This window comes from Miscanthus floridulus, chromosome 11 (genome assembly GCF_019320115.1).
Source record: "Miscanthus floridulus cultivar M001 chromosome 11, ASM1932011v1, whole genome shotgun sequence".
NCBI classification, from domain to species: domain Eukaryota; kingdom Viridiplantae; phylum Streptophyta; class Magnoliopsida; order Poales; family Poaceae; genus Miscanthus; species Miscanthus floridulus.
The window spans coordinates 52,382,589-52,398,170 of NC_089590.1; the positions used below are offsets into that span (position 1 = coordinate 52,382,589).

General features: G+C 43.6%; 2 protein-coding genes across 4 annotated transcripts; one reads left to right on the plus strand and one right to left on the minus strand.

The window, feature by feature from the left end:
* Positions 1–2,161: 2,161 nt before the first annotated feature.
* Positions 2,162–4,377, minus strand: LOC136493204 (lysine histidine transporter-like 6). Of its 3 annotated transcripts, none has more exons than XM_066489265.1 (8): positions 4,289–4,377; positions 4,065–4,195; positions 3,590–3,973; positions 3,091–3,484; positions 2,881–2,986; positions 2,704–2,795; positions 2,542–2,610; positions 2,162–2,424 (listed from the first exon to the last, which is right to left on the minus strand). In XM_066489265.1, the coding sequence occupies exons 1-8, from the start codon at positions 4,316–4,318 to the stop codon at positions 2,326–2,328; spliced, it is 1,305 nt and encodes a 434-aa protein (XP_066345362.1). In that variant the 5' UTR covers positions 4,319–4,377; the 3' UTR covers positions 2,162–2,325. The 3 variants fall into 3 exon arrangements, with proteins under 3 accessions (XP_066345362.1, XP_066345363.1, XP_066345361.1); XM_066489266.1 differs by having other exon boundaries at positions 2,542–2,627; XM_066489264.1 differs by having other exon boundaries at positions 2,162–2,610.
* A 5,982-nt stretch (positions 4,378–10,359) lies between these two features.
* Positions 10,360–14,118, plus strand: LOC136490729 (14-3-3-like protein GF14-6). Its single transcript, XM_066486928.1, has 6 exons — positions 10,360–10,508; positions 11,168–11,613; positions 11,701–11,779; positions 11,903–12,025; positions 13,536–13,652; positions 13,759–14,118. The coding sequence occupies exons 2-6, from the start codon at positions 11,207–11,209 to the stop codon at positions 13,816–13,818; spliced, it is 786 nt and encodes a 261-aa protein (XP_066343025.1). The 5' UTR covers positions 10,360–10,508; positions 11,168–11,206; the 3' UTR covers positions 13,819–14,118.
* The last annotated feature ends 1,464 nt before the right edge of the window (positions 14,119–15,582 follow it).

Here is a 15,582-nt window from a genome sequence, read left to right on the forward strand (position 1 = left end):
CTGCATTCCGAGGAGAACTAAACAGAGCCTTAGTCATCCAAAACCATCCAAAAACACTGTTCATCGGACCATCCGAACGAGCAAAATGAGTGGGAAACTGGTTGACTGTTTTTTTTAAGACCCTACTTTTTTTTAAGAAACTGAGGGGCCAAAGTCCCTACAGGAATTTTATTTAGCTAATAAAAACAACAAGCAAGCTGTACAAAAAAGAGTTTTAAGGCCGTAGAGAGCCTCAGCTACTTGATTTTTTTTTATAGAATGATTAGAGTTAACTTTTACGAGAGAGTAGGATGGGGAGTAGATGAGAATTAATTTTAGAGTATTATGGTGGGGTTTTAAATTAGGAGCAGAGGTGGAGCGATGTTTTTTTAGCTCACAACTCTCTGTGTAAATGGAGAAATAACTCTTGTGAGTTGTGACTCCAGCGAGGGGAACAACAGCGACGGGTAGGACAATAACCCTACGCAAATATTTAGATGTGATTACACAGGTTCTTTCATAGGGGGTATGTCGTAGCTTCTCTACAGTCGACTGCCATGTACAAAATCACGTTTAAGTAATGTACCGAGAAGACCCAACAATATCAATTGTCATGGTCCAAATTAAACGTTTAGGATCAACAATCCCCGACGTCTCCATTTAGCATCCCACCAACCACCATGCATCACGCACTTGAGAAAAGGCACTGCATGAGTAGGGATGGTGGCTCGGGATGTCAACGGGAAATTCCTCGTCGGGGATTGAGTCACATTCCTATCCTATTCTTGTCCTACGAGGATGAAATGTTATATTTCTTCTTTTGCCGTCATTTTCATGAAATTTGTAGTCTTCACGTTCATATTGTAAGCCCGTCTTTGATGGTACCTTCAAATTTACATGTTGCTTGTAGTTCGGGTTGCACATTTATACTCACCATGTATTGCAAGTGGAGTTAATTAGTTATTGAAACTCTTAATCTTTTATCCTATTGCATCAATTTCTTTTTGAATTGTGATTTACTTCTTGTATATTTTCATTGCTGCTTGATGTAATGGATTATGATAAGTGTTGGATTTATATATTCTAACCAATATAGATTTTGTTGTTCTATACTATAATTATTGCCACTTCAACGTTGTTTACAGGTTTTAATGTAGCTATGTGCTTGGTTTGCAGCTATGCAATTCATGTTGTGTAATTAACAAATTGGTACCTCATTTTAGTGACTACAACATCTAGGTTATGTTGCCGCTATAATATCTTCATTGAAGTAATATATGTTTACACTTTGTAATAATTTTGGAGTCATCCAATTGTTGCCTCGGTTTGTGATCAACTTGGACAGTGAACATGTTTTGTTGTTTTTTACTTTCATCGTATTAATTCTTATGTTGTAAGTAACTAATTGGGGCCTTATATTAGAGATCAAAGTTTGTTATAGTTAATTTTTTATTTGTGCTATTTCTGTTGATGTACAATTTGTACTGTTGTTGTGTAGGATTTGTATTGATGTAAATATTTGTTTTTGGTGCTAGAAATTTGTTAAAGAATCTTGGGTTCTTTGTGTACTCTTTAATGGATTGGTGGTGTGTTATCTAAATCACTTCTTATGCTGAAATTTGTTTTTTTTTTACCTTATGTGTTATGTGTCGTCTTCTGATCTTTATAAAGCCTAACATGTTTGGATAGAGAAAATCTGTCTCATATTAGATGATTGCATTAAATATAGGACCATGAAGGACGATAATGGCCCCGTTCGCTTGTCTTAAATTTGGCTTGTTCGGCTTATTTTTTCAGCCGGAACAGTGTTTTTCTCTCGCAATAATTCAGCCGGAACAGTGTTTTTTAGCCAGTTTCAGCCAAAGTTCAGACCAGCGAACGGGGCGAATGTAATTTACATTTCACTGTCGCTAAATTATTCGTCTAATAATCTGCATGTTGCAACCACACCTTGCAGAAGTTCCAACAGCTTATTTAAGTTCAGCGCACAGGGAAAGGCCACATCCCTGAACGACATGCAGATTCATCTGCCTCACATTTTTCAGCCACGCCGTGCTGTGACAGTAAAACTCTAATACTTTGTGTTAAGGTAGAGAGTAGTACAAAATACATGAGGCGCTATGCCGTGGCACTCACAAAGAGGCAGCTAGAAGGTACGCGCTGTCTCGTATCAAAACCCGTAGAACACATACCGCCCTAGCGAGTACAGTTTATTGCATTGTCCTCTACATTTCGTCAGACTGCAGCCACACCCCCAAAAACCTGTAAGAAAAGGTAGAGCTGCGTGCACGAGGGTGACGATCTACTGGATCGATGTCACGTACTCCTACATGCAAGCATCAGGATTCAGGAATAGAACTGGAACGTCGACGCGTCTTGGACGATGCTCCGTAAGCCGCCGATGGTAGACACAAGCATCAGCAGCACTCCGACGACGATGCAGCCCTGACAAAGAGACGCGGACGAAGAGATGTGTGAGCAGGCAGAGGCCAGCCCTAAGGTCCCAGCTCTGAACTCTACCAGTTTGAAAAAAGAATGCGAGAAAGAACTGGTGTCGCTTACCCAGTTGGCACACCACGACGCGCTGAACCTCGGCGGCTTCTTGATCTTCAGCCACAGAATGCAGGGGAGCTGCGAAGAGAATCCAACTAGTTTCGTCACTGGCAGTGGAAATCTGAAGAATTGTTTGGCCGTGTCATGTCAGTGTGGAAGGCTGCTGCTTACGAAGTAGGTGGTCGGCGTGAACCCAAACCCTCCGAAGAAACCGAGGAGGTCGCCGAAGAACGGGAAAGTCACCGCGATGAACAGTGTGAATGCTGCAAGCAATGGCAGGCATGATGTCAAGTCCCATTGGCATGCAAAAAAATTGAAGGTTTCAGTCTCTCTGTCGTCAGTTCATACCGACGTAAGCCGATCGGGCCACGAGACGGAGGAGTAATCCTTGCGGCAGCCTGAATCTTGTGACCAGAATCGTCTCGATGCTTTCGAATATAGGCATCGCATACACCTGCCGATGTTGCAGATTCAGAGGCCATTTTTGCGTTTCGTCTTCAGTAGTTCAGCGACATGTATGTAGAGACCAACAAAGACAACCTATGCACACTTAATTACCTGATAGCTTCCGACGACATGGATGACGACCATCATGTTGGCCGCGGCGACGAGCCAGGGCGGCCGCTGCAGCGCGACGAGGACGTTGTCGCCGACGTCGCGCCCGAAGGCCCAGTATCCGATGAGCGCGACGGGGAAGTAGCAGGCGGCGGTGACGAGGTACGCGGCGATGGTGCCCTTCCACATGGGCGCCCTGGACGGCTTGGTGGGCGTGGACGGGATGGTGGCCTGGATCTCCAGCACCACGCCGTGCCCCGCGTACGCGAACGCCACCTGCCCCAGCGCGCTGAACACCCGGAACGTCGAGTCCGCCGCCGTGCCGGCCTTGTACGCGTAGCTCACCCCGGGCACCGGCCCGCGCGCCACGCACGCCGCCCACGAGATGGTCGAGTAGCTGCACGCAACGCATGCGATCGAGTTCGTCACTGAGATCGAAGCATGCACCCACGTAGCTAGCTGCTCGTAGCTCGATCAGTAAGAAGCGCCGACTGCACCGTACCAGAGTGACATGGCGGCGGCGGCGAAGGACACGGCTGTGATGGCGTCGAGGTTGGGCAGCTGGGACAGCAGGAACTGGGAGGAGCCGAAGATGCAGATCCAGTAGGACTGGTGCAGCGGCGCGCAGCGCGGGAACAAGGACTCGGCGAACTTCTGCAGGCACTTGCCGCCCGTGACCATGTACACCATGTCGCAGCCGAGCTGCACGATGAGCTGCTGCGGCACGACCACCCAGGGCCCCAGGCGCGGGCCCAGCGCGTGGGCGCCGAGGTCGCGGAGCCGGTCGAACCGCACGCCGGGCACGCACTCGTGCAGCTCGATCAGCAGCCGCAGCGTGTACAGCGTGATCCCCCACGACACCAGCAGCGCCACCAACCCGGGCCCCCTGATGAATCCGAAGCAAGAAGAAGAAACACTGCTCGAGTGAGCCAGCCACGCCGTGAGCCGTGAGTCGTGGGTCAGGGTCAGTCGGTTACCATCCTAGGTGAGCCATGGCGTACGGCAGGCTGAGCACGCCGGCGCCGACCATCGCGGTGACGTTGTGGAACGTCACGTACCACCATTTGGCGCGGCGAGAGGTGGCCTCACCGGTCGCGTCATCGACGATCTGGAGCACAAGAAAACAGCACATGCTGGTGAATGATCGTCGTCTCAATCGCAGGCATGGAAGATGGAATGGAAGCCAGCCGTCTCCAAGAACCTTGGGGAGAGCTGACGAAGGGGAGACCATGGTCAGTCAGATCGCTGCTGCACACACTAGCGCTGACACAGGAGGCAATGCAATGTGGCATGGCACCATGGTATATATAGCAGCAGCTCGTCAGCGAGCAATGGGCATCATGACTCGGCTCATTTTTTCCCGGAAAAGAGTCCCGGAATTTAGGTACCCGCACCGCAGACAAAAAAGCTTCTGTAGATCATTAGCGTTCTCGGTAAGAATGATTAGGTGCCGAAACAAAAGCAGAGGCCTGCGTTCATCCGCGGATTATCAAAACTTATCGTGCGGTTGCAAAGATGTGTTTCGAATAAATCGCAGGGAATCTTTGTCACGTCAATTCCGGCGCATAATTAATCTATCCGCGATTATTAAAGCAGCGACGTATTTGATACGATCGTTTCCGTCACCGACCGTATTCTTCTTTGGACAAGTACATGCCCGGACAGGGAGCTGCATGCCATGGCGACAATAGCTGAGTGGCAAATGCAAAGTGAAATTGTCGTACGGTTTGGTTTAGGTAAAACAACAAAAGAGAATCCAACTAATTAGCTTCAATAGGAAGAAGTCCCGGAATTTGAATGAACTAACTTTAGTTTTGAGCATTGTCGGAATTTGAATTAACATAGCATTGTCGGTGCCTGGTCTCTTTAGTTTTGAGCACGTCGGAAGTTCCGACGGCTTACATCACCAACTATTACTTTTTTTTTAATTGTAAAAGATAAACTCGTCTTCAAAACCATTCCAAACCATGACATGAAGATTATTTAAATGGTTTTGGGACTTCAGGAGCTAAGATGTTTGGTTTTAGAGTTCAAGGTGAAAAATAAGAATGATGATAGTTCACGGAGGTAGAATAATTATTTTACCATGAGGAATGGGATAAGGGCTTTGGCTTTTTTTTTTAGCAAGGATAAGGGCATCGGCTGCTTTGCTGGGTTGGTGTCCCGCTCCCGTGCATCCGAATTTGTTGGGCCTCAGCCCAACTAAGAAACAGAGAAAGGGGACATGGGAAGGGACAACCAGAGCTAGGCTCGACCCAAAACAAAGGGAAGCATGCTCAAAGGTGACTGCTGCAAAAATAAAAGAGATTTCCTTTGAAACCTCTAAAATGGATCTTTTAGAGACGAGAGTAAGGGGGTGTTTGGTTCTTTAGGCGTTTCTAAAATTTATGTCATATCGAATGTTTAGATACTAATAAGGAGCATTAAATATAGATTAATTACAAAACCAATTACATAGATGGAGGCTAATTTGCGAGACGATTTTTTAAGCCTAATTAATCTGTCATTAGCACATGTTTACTGTAGCATCACGTTGTCAAATCATGGACTAATTAGGCTTAAAAGATTCATCTCGCAAATTAGTCGCAAGTTGTGCAATTAGTTTTATAATTAGACTACATTTAATACTTCATGCATGTGTCCAAACATTCGATGTGACAGGAATTTTAGAAACGCCTAAAGAACCAAACATGACCTAAAGCTATTGTATGCAGAGAAAATTCAGAAAACGAAAATTAAGCATGCAGAAATAATAAATGCAACGGCAATGAATGCAAGATGCGTGTGGCCTATGATTTATACTGTTCGGCTGGCTGAAAAAAAGGCTTCCGTGGATGATGATGCTGATTTATTGTGAGAGCTGAAAAGTAATGCTCATAAGTTCAAGCGAAAGGCAAATTGATTAAATTGCAAAACCTGTAATTTAGGGTGTTACTTCTCATGACTAGTGTTAGATACATCAGGGCTAAGATTAACGGAGAGCCTAGTTCATCAAGCTCACGAGTAGCAACATGCGTCAGACTTCTTCTGCCTCAAAGAGGATGGGATCCTCTCCAAGAAGGACTTCGAAAAGAAGCATTTAGGTTTAAAGTGTGACTAAAAAGCGTCGGAGAAGCTTCCATAAAAGTGTAATAGGGTGTTTGTTCTTTAGTCGCTTCTAAAATTCATATCAAATCAAATATTTAGATACTAATAAGGAGCATTAAATATGGATTAATTATAAAACCAATTACATAGATGGAGGCTAATTTGTAAGACGATTTTTGTAAGCCTAATTAATCTGTCATTAGCACATGTTTACTGTAGCACAACATTGTTAAATCATGAACTAATTAGGCTTAAAAGATTCGTCTCGCAAATTAGTCGCAAGTTGTGTAATTAGTTTCGTAATTAGTCTATATTTAATACTACATGCATGTGTCAAACATTCGATATGACAAGAATTTTATAAACAAGCAGGTAACCCCGCGCGTTGCGCGGGTAATAGTGGGGGAAAAAAATTTGTAGTGCGTAGTGGGGGAAAAAAATTTGTAGTGTGCAAAAAAAAAATCGTACTGTTCCTTAATGGATCGAGTGCTGTTCATAGTAACCCGTCACTGTTTATAGAACCAGTTACTGTTTACAGAAATCCGGTACTGTTCATCGCAAAAAACGCCGCACATTGACTGTGCCGGTAACAGTGATCTGTGAGAGAGACGGAACTCGGCGGCTTGCACGCTCTTTATACTATAGTATAGATGACTGCAGTAACCAAACAGGGCCTTAAGTACCACACCAAAGATCAGTCCAAAAGCCTCTTAGTTTGATTCTCGACAAATTTAGCTTTGGTTGAACTGAATTTTTTTCTCTGTTATAAAACTATGTCATAGGCTTAGAGCTCCCTATAGTAGACATCATATTCCACGACACCCTCTGCCAACCAACCTGTTGTCATACAGTGATGACATATTAAAGATTACAAAGTGCAGAAATAGCAAAATATTATGTTGTTGTTTCCAATGTATATGCTACTTTAGTTTTAGTTCATGTGTTGAAAGAAACGTTTAATTGGAACTTATTTCTAAAAAATAATAGATACTTCTGAGCGTTAGGATTTAACCTATATTACCAATATGCATCAAAAACAAGTTTAAGATAGTACACCTGGTAAGGAATTGAGGTGACGGATTAAGTAGACATGGTAACATATAAAACGGCAACATTGGTAGAACTTGAAAGTAATACTAGTCATAGCCAACGCAGTCAGTGGTTGTCAATCCATAGATTAATCTGCTGCACTTAGTAGCACTATGATATTTAGAATTGACTCGAATATTAATCGCGATGGTTCAACATTCGGCCTGTTCGCTGGTTGGTTTCTGAGCTGGTTTAGGCTGGTTGGTGCTGGTTTATTGTGAGAGAAAAACACTGTTAACTGGCTGGTTTGAGCTGGCTAAAACAAACAAGCGAACAGACTGATTGATGCCTCACCTAGCCGTGGGAAGGGCCGAACTGCGGAAGGGGAAGGGAAATAGGGAATGAGGGAGGAAGAGAGAGCAAGTGCTCAATTACCCGTTCTAACCTCAAACGTCACCTAAAGGAGGAAGACAAATGGTGGCAACTGGCAAATGAGATAGGTGTGCGAGGCTGCGGGCGGAGTAAAAAACAATGGCATCAACACAGAGCGTGCCATCATTAGCCGCAAATTTGGACCAGGTAACAGGGGATTTACGTTCAAACTTGGCTGTTCTTGTTTGTGAAAGGGAGACTGGACATCTCAGCAGGAGAATGACAACGACCCGGTAACAATAGCTAAATTTTCTATCAGCCCACTTGGCATTTTCCATATCCAGGTTCTCACATAGGAAACAAAATGTCTTTTTTTAAATTAAAATCACATTTGAGTGATTTCGCATTTTGATGCACGATTCTTGGCATTAAAAAGCAGAGGTAGTTTTTGCTTCCCAATTTCATCCCGTATGAATCATGTATTCATGTAACGACAGGTGCATATAGTCTGTACAGAGCCCCTACTCCAGTTTTTGGTGTTATGAGTTAAAAAAATGAATCCAACAGAGTTCCAACTCGAATCCCTATCTTGTAGAGGCCTCTAAATCTTTCGTAACAATCTCATCTCTGAGGAGTGCATGAGGAGGTCCTACTTCTTTCTAGAATTTTTTTCTCATCGTACCAGCTCCCTCTTGCACATCTTTTATTTCATCCCAATTCTTTCCTGTGCCGCCACCCTATTCGCTCTCACTGCGCCACCATCGAGGCCAAGCCTGCCCCTCCCGGTGAGCCCTAGGCCCGGATCTCCTTCCCGGCAAGCTCCTCATTGCTAGGCCGGGACAGGAGCAGGGATAGGAATAGGAGAGGAAAAAAGAATAAGAATACTATGACTAATAAATAAGCCTAAAAAAGGTAGGAACCTTAATTTGAGGGCTAATTTTGCAGTTGAGTCTAACCTCAAAAATAGAAGAAACTCCCAGATCCCAACTTGGAGCCCTATTTTAGAGGTCATTACTATAGTTGCTCTGAATCATGTGGCGACACATATAGTTTATACAAAGCTCCATCTCTAGAAGGAGTGTCGACACCAAAGTAGCGAAATGACGCACACCCCATATTATATCGAGGTGTCTACAAAAAATGTAGCACACTGAAAACGTCAGCGGCTACCACTAAGTGGCTCAGAATATGGGCGGTTGGTCGTCGCGCTGCCAAGCCCAACCCTGTCCATCTGCCCAACATCCATGTCCCGTTCTCGATTTCCTACCACTCGCAGTTGTAGCTAGGATGGACTCGCATGCCTAAATATTTATAAATTATCCAATATATGTATCCATTAAAAAAAATCAATATAGCTATCTATATTTGAACCGATTCTAATATGAAGGTTAAATAGATATCTAAAATTCATTTTTTAAAAAATTTCTCTATTCAATTTCGGACCAATATTAAAAAATATATGAAATATATGATAAGATATGTATATGTGAAGAATAAAGTAGCAAGTGAAACTATATTTAAAAGTTGTACCTATGACTAATAATTAATGTAAAAATATTAATTTTAATATTACATATGATTAAACTTTTTAAAGTTCATCTCTACGGCTAATGACATTATATTAATTTTAATATAACTAATAATATACAAAGGTTAAGTTTAATCAATTTAGTATGGTTATAATCATATTAAGTTTAAATAGTTTAAATTATTTATTTACATATTGAAGATTGCTTTTTATATTTTAGTATATTGATGAATAAATATATATCTATACTAAATTATTTATTTACATCTTTGTCTTTATTTGATATATTTTAGAAAATAGAAATATTTATTAATAGATACTCCGTATATAATTTAATTTAAATTTTTACATGTATAATGATTTTTATTAACATAATCAATAAAACAAATATATTTGTTCTTTACAATCAGGTAGGTATTTGAATGTGAATCCAAATTAAAATTATATTTTTTATTCACAATAAAAAATATTTGTATCCGCATTTAGTTTTGAATTAAAACTTAATCTCTCTATTCTAAATTACAAAAAAAAAATTGACTTATCTAAATATATAATATTTGTTATGCAGTTAAATACACTATATTTAAATATATAGTAAAAATAATGTATAAAAAATCAAAATATCTTATAATTGAGTTGATTTCAAATTCATCTTGCAAGTCCCATCACTGCATGTCTCGATCCGACTGGTAGTCGTTGCCGCGCGCCACACGTCACGTGATGCTCGCGCAGGAGTGGGCCCCGCGGCCTCCTCAGCGACACGCCTTGTCGCTCCCCACGCCCCGCCGGCGCCCTGTGTCGTGACGCCCGTTCAGGTCCAGATCCATCCTGCCCGCACCCACCAGTTCTTTACCCGCACCCGACGCACGAAGGGACGTCACGTGGCCAGCGAGCCACGCGGGCCCAGGGATCGGTGAACTCAGGCAGCTTTGGCGGCCGTGCGAGAAGAATCATTTTCCTTTTCCTTTCGGCCCCGCGCCGCGCCGCGCCGCCCTCCCGGTCCAACGCCTCCAGGCTGTCGTCTCGCTGCGTGGGGCCGGAGGTCGGAGGCGCCCGACCCGACGAGCTTATCACCAGGGCGGCACCGGGCCCACCATCACAGCGGCAGGCAGGCAGGCTCCGTGTGTGGGCCACCCTGACATGTGGAGCAGGCTGTCCGGTCCCCACACAGTCGTGACGGCCTTGAATTCGTCGATGGCTCCGCCTCCGCTCCGTCTGCCCGGTGGGCCAGATGACCACATGCACCGCGCGGGACTAGGGCTGCCACGGTGGCGTCGACACGCGTCACCATATGATTGGGTGGCGGGACTCGGAGACCAGCCCTTTTCTAGACCCCAGGCAGCGTCGTCTCTTCGCGCACCCCCAATTCGAACGCCGGAGCTCGACGAGCACGACGCACGCAGAGGTACCCCTCGCTCTCCCTCCCTCGGCTTCTCCTCCTCTCTTGATTTTGGATCGCTGTTGCTTCGATCCCCTTTCTTTCTTGGCGCTTTGCTTGTTTTTTGCGTTGGATTTGTATTATAAATATCTCGTTTCCACACGGGTTTGGGTCGCCGCTACTGCTGGTGGTTGGGTCGCTTTAGATCGAGTAGGCGCGAGGACGGGATCCATGCCCGCTTGATCTGATGTTGTACGCGTACGGATCCGTCAAAAGCCTGTACTCCAGTCGAACCAGTTGATTCTGTGTCGTGCATATTAAGCGGCAGTTTTTACCGCTGGAAGTTCGTACTTAGGTACTCAGATCTGGCGCTTTTCAAGGTTAGAGGAAGTGTTGGAAGCTAATAGACATGCTTTCAGCTAGGTTTAGTTGTGGTTATTGTAGGCAAAATTCGCCAAGCAGATACTGTAGTAGCCTCTCCTTTTCAAATAGTTAATGTTAAAATTGCCTTGACTAGACCATGAATTTCCTTGTTTTATGCTTAGAATTTACTTTTTCCTCTGAAATTCCCCCGTCTGAATATGACTAGCTGGAGATCTCGACTAGCTAATAGCTATTCGTGCCACAGATCAATAAAGTGTTAATCGTGCGATGAAGTTAGCTTACTGCTTGTCCCAACCCTGCAGATCCGGCGTACTGAAAAGTTTTGAAAACTGAACTGTAAGATGGCATCAGCAGAGCTTTCCCGTGAGGAAAATGTGTATATGGCCAAGCTCGCCGAGCAGGCAGAGAGGTACGAGGAGATGGTTGAGTTCATGGAGAAGGTAGCCAAGACTGTTGACTCTGAGGAACTCACTGTGGAGGAGCGCAACCTCCTGTCTGTTGCATACAAGAACGTCATTGGAGCCCGCCGCGCCTCATGGCGCATCATCTCCTCCATTGAGCAGAAGGAGGAGGGCCGAGGCAATGAGGACCGTGTAACACTCATCAAGGACTACCGTGGCAAGATTGAGACTGAGCTCACCAAGATCTGTGATGGCATCCTCAAGCTGCTCGAGTCCCACCTTGTGCCCTCTTCAACTGCTCCCGAGTCCAAGGTCTTCTATCTCAAGATGAAGGGTGACTACTACAGGTAATATGATTATATGAATCCCAGTAAGACTTCCACATTTTCTTTGGGATTGTGTTTTCGTTTGACTGATTCAGTTGTCATGATTAGATACCTTGCTGAGTTCAAGACTGGAGCTGAGAGAAAGGACGCTGCTGAGAACACCATGGTGGCATACAAGGCTGCCCAGGTCAACAATTTTTTGTTTCATTTCTTAATCAGTGTGCAATTTTGTTTGTGAAACATTATGCTAATTTTTTTCATGTCATGTTTTATTACAAGTTTGCTGAAAAGGGGTTTGTGGTGCATTCAGGACATTGCCTTGGCTGAGCTTGCTCCAACTCACCCTATTAGGCTTGGATTGGCACTTAACTTCTCAGTGTTCTACTATGAGATTCTCAACTCACCTGATCGCGCCTGCAGTCTTGCAAAGCAGGTTTGTTTTTCAGCATCATTTGATGTTTTGTTAGTATATTATCTATGTGGATGTGCAGTGCTTGTGTAGGGAATTGCTGGTCTGCTTTTGATGATATGCTGTACTTATGAAATGATTTAGACCAATGTTAATTGAGCAGTAAGGGGAAAATGGCATATAGGGCGTTAGTGTATCACAATATTATCACTAGAGGACCATATTTGCTATGTTGCCTTTTTCTCCTTTGATGCATCACTAGACTCAATGCTACAACCCTTTAGTGAGAATTTTAAGTTAATTTTTCTGGTGTATGAACTATGAAGCCCTCCAGATATTAGATATTAAAAGTTTAAAACTGCACTAATGAAAAATACTACTCCCTGTGTTTTTACATGCATATTAGTTTTGTCCTATGTCAAATATTTCTATCTTTGAGCACCATTGTTTTTTTAAAAAATATATAGGCTAACAACAAAAGATTTATGTTTTTGGATTCACTATGAGAAATACTTTCATAGTATATGTGGTTCACATGTGAAACTACATGGATTTTTTTTTTTTTGAAATTGATGGTCAAAGTGAGAAACATTTGACTTAAGGCAAACCTAATACATCATGTAAAAAACAGAGGGAGTAATTGTTTTCCGTTGTCACACCTGCAGTCATAAATGTGTACTTTTTATACATGGATTGGTTGGTGCACAAGTTGTGATATGGACAGGAAACCTAACATTTTGGTTCTTCACTATTCTGTCATTGACGTATGCAACAATGGAAATTTCTTGGAATCAGTATTTTGGGAGACAACACCTTTTAATTGCAGTCAACTGTTGTGCTGAGTGTGTGCACACTAGAGCATCCTATTGGGTGTACCTAACCTTTTGGCCCTGTTCGCTTCGCTGAAAAAACAAGCCGAAACACTGTTCTGGCTAAAAAAACAAGCTGAAAAAGACGGATTATAAGAGAAGCGTTATGTCCTTTGGTTGGCTGCTACTTTGTATTAAACTATTATCTGCAATGAATTTAAATCTGTCCTTGAACAGTTATTCAAATCCTTTTAGATCAATGTCAAATTGACTTTATGAGAATAAAATATTACAGTATATTCTGCACTTGTTGAAATTGTTTGTTCTAATAGTTTAGGTTTTAGGTCCTCAGTGGCTCATAAAAAATTGGGCATTAAGCAATATTCTCCATTTTTTTTGGGTATATGTATTTGGTCAGTTTTGTTTCTGTGAGTAGACTTCGTGCAGTTTGTCATGCTATTAAATCGCAATGTGTTTGATCTTTTCAAATATTGTAGCTTAGCTCATGCGCTTGAATGTTTTTTTACCCTATCTGGTGTTCTGAAGTCTTCCAGCTTAGCTCATGCGCTTGAATGTTTTTTTACCCTATCTGGTGTTCTGAAGTCTTCCACAACTGAAAGAAGAATGGACATCTTAATTGTTTATAGTTCGTTTCTTTGTTGAGAGTTGAGACCATTGACATGTGAAATACATCATGCTGATGTTCCCTCCTGGTCAATTTGCAGGCTTTTGACGAGGCCATCTCGGAACTGGACACCCTGAGCGAGGACTCCTACAAGGACAGCACTTTGATCATGCAGCTCCTCCGTGATAACTTGACCCTATGGACTTCTGACATCTCGGTAAGACCCATGTCGCTAACACTATGTTCTCTTCGCACTCTTGAACTGAATCTTCCTGAAATCAACCTTTTCCCTGAACAATCATATTTCTGGTGCTTGGCTGCAGGAGGACCCTGCTGAAGAGATCAGGGAGGCGCCCAAGCGCGACTCCAGCGAGGGGCAGTAAAGCCGGCTTTACGTGCCTAGAAACTAGTACTAGTGTTTGCTGCTGTCTAATGACACTATGCAATGTGATCTGGACCCTGGTTTCTTGGGTGCGACGCCTGTAGCCTGTGTTATGATTATTGTCGGGAAAATTTGGGGGCTCCCCATATGAGATGCTGCCGGGCAAGGCCTCGGTGTCCCACCTCGTCTCAGGCGGAGGGGGCACTGGAGCCAGGTCTGGTTGGGTTGGGAAGCCCTTTAAACTGTTGTCACTTGCATTTTACCTTTTCATCGCCGTTTATTGTGAGTGGTCCTAAATCAATGGCTGGTCTCATTGGTCTGTGCTTTTTGGTTCTCTTGATTCCTCACAGGGTCCGTGGGACATTTGCATTTGTCTGTCCCATTCTCAATGATGAATGTGTTATGTTTGGTATCTCGTTCTAAGATGACTTTAGAATCCGTAAATTGCTGAAATCTAAACGGTCTATCGAAACTTTTGGATTGGATTAAAGTTCTAAATCTAGAGATCTGTACAAATGTAGAATACAGGATACTTTCTGAGTTGAATATTCTTTTGTGAGTTGTGTATATTAAGGGCCTGTTTGGTTCTATGGACTAAACTAAAATGTGGACTAAAATGCTCACTTTTAGTCTCTAAAATGTCACACATGGACTAAAATTTAGACTAAAGGGTTTAGTCCTATAGTCCATGAGGGGGTGACTAAACTGGACTAAAGTGTTCTGGAGACAATCCTGCCCCTCGTTACTCCCCATCCCACCTATGGTCAGCAGCTGTAATATCTTCATCTCAATAGAGGATAATATTGTCTTTATACAACTGCATTAATGGACTTTAGTCCCCGGAACCAAACAGGGTCCGGACTAAACTTTAGTCCAGGGACTAAACTTTAGTCCGCGGACTAAAGGAACCAAATGTAACACCCCGGTGTTATGCCTACATTTAGGCACTGCAAATCACGCATATCATGCATCATCAAGCATCCAAATCATACATGCTTCATCATGTGAATACCAATTGAAACATTGTTTTGAAACATCTGAAACATGTGTGAAATCTGAATGTTGCATACACCTGTTTAAGAATTGTTTTGCCCTGAATTTTTCTTGCTAGGTTAGTAAAACATGTTTGGCTACTATTGTAAATCATCTAGCAATGTTTAGTTCAATTTTTGTAGCAATGTTTGTATTCAAATTAATTCAAAATTTGGCTTCAAAAATAAATTCCAAAAATTAGGGTTTTGAGCTAAACGTGGACTTTGGTGTTACAATTCAAAATTTAGAAAGAATTTGGCTTTGGTCATAAAAGCAAAGTTGTAGAGAATTAAATTCTAAACAACTTTCATTTTTGGTACATTTTCAAAAGAGGTCATTTTCTTACTCAAAATAATGTTTGAAAGATAGCATGTAAAAATTCATTGAAAATATATATGAAAAAGGTTTTTTCCCTCCTTATCGGGTCCGCCGCCTCGCTTCTGGCCCGCCTGCCGAAGCCGGCCCAGCGCGCCAGCGAAGCCGCCCGCAGCAGCGCGCCTCCCGCGCCAGCCCACCTCGCCTCGGCCCAGCCCAGCCCCGCGAGCTGGCTCCTTCTCCCGCGAGCCGCGCCAGTCGCCGCGCCACGCCACGACCGTGGCAGAGAACTCCCGCCGCGTGGCGACCATGTGCCGGCGTCGCCCGCCGCGCGGCAGCCGCAGCCTGACCCCGCGCCCACGCGCCCGCCTACACCTGCTGGTGCCCGTGCGCTCGCTCACTCCCGCTCGCGCTGCCT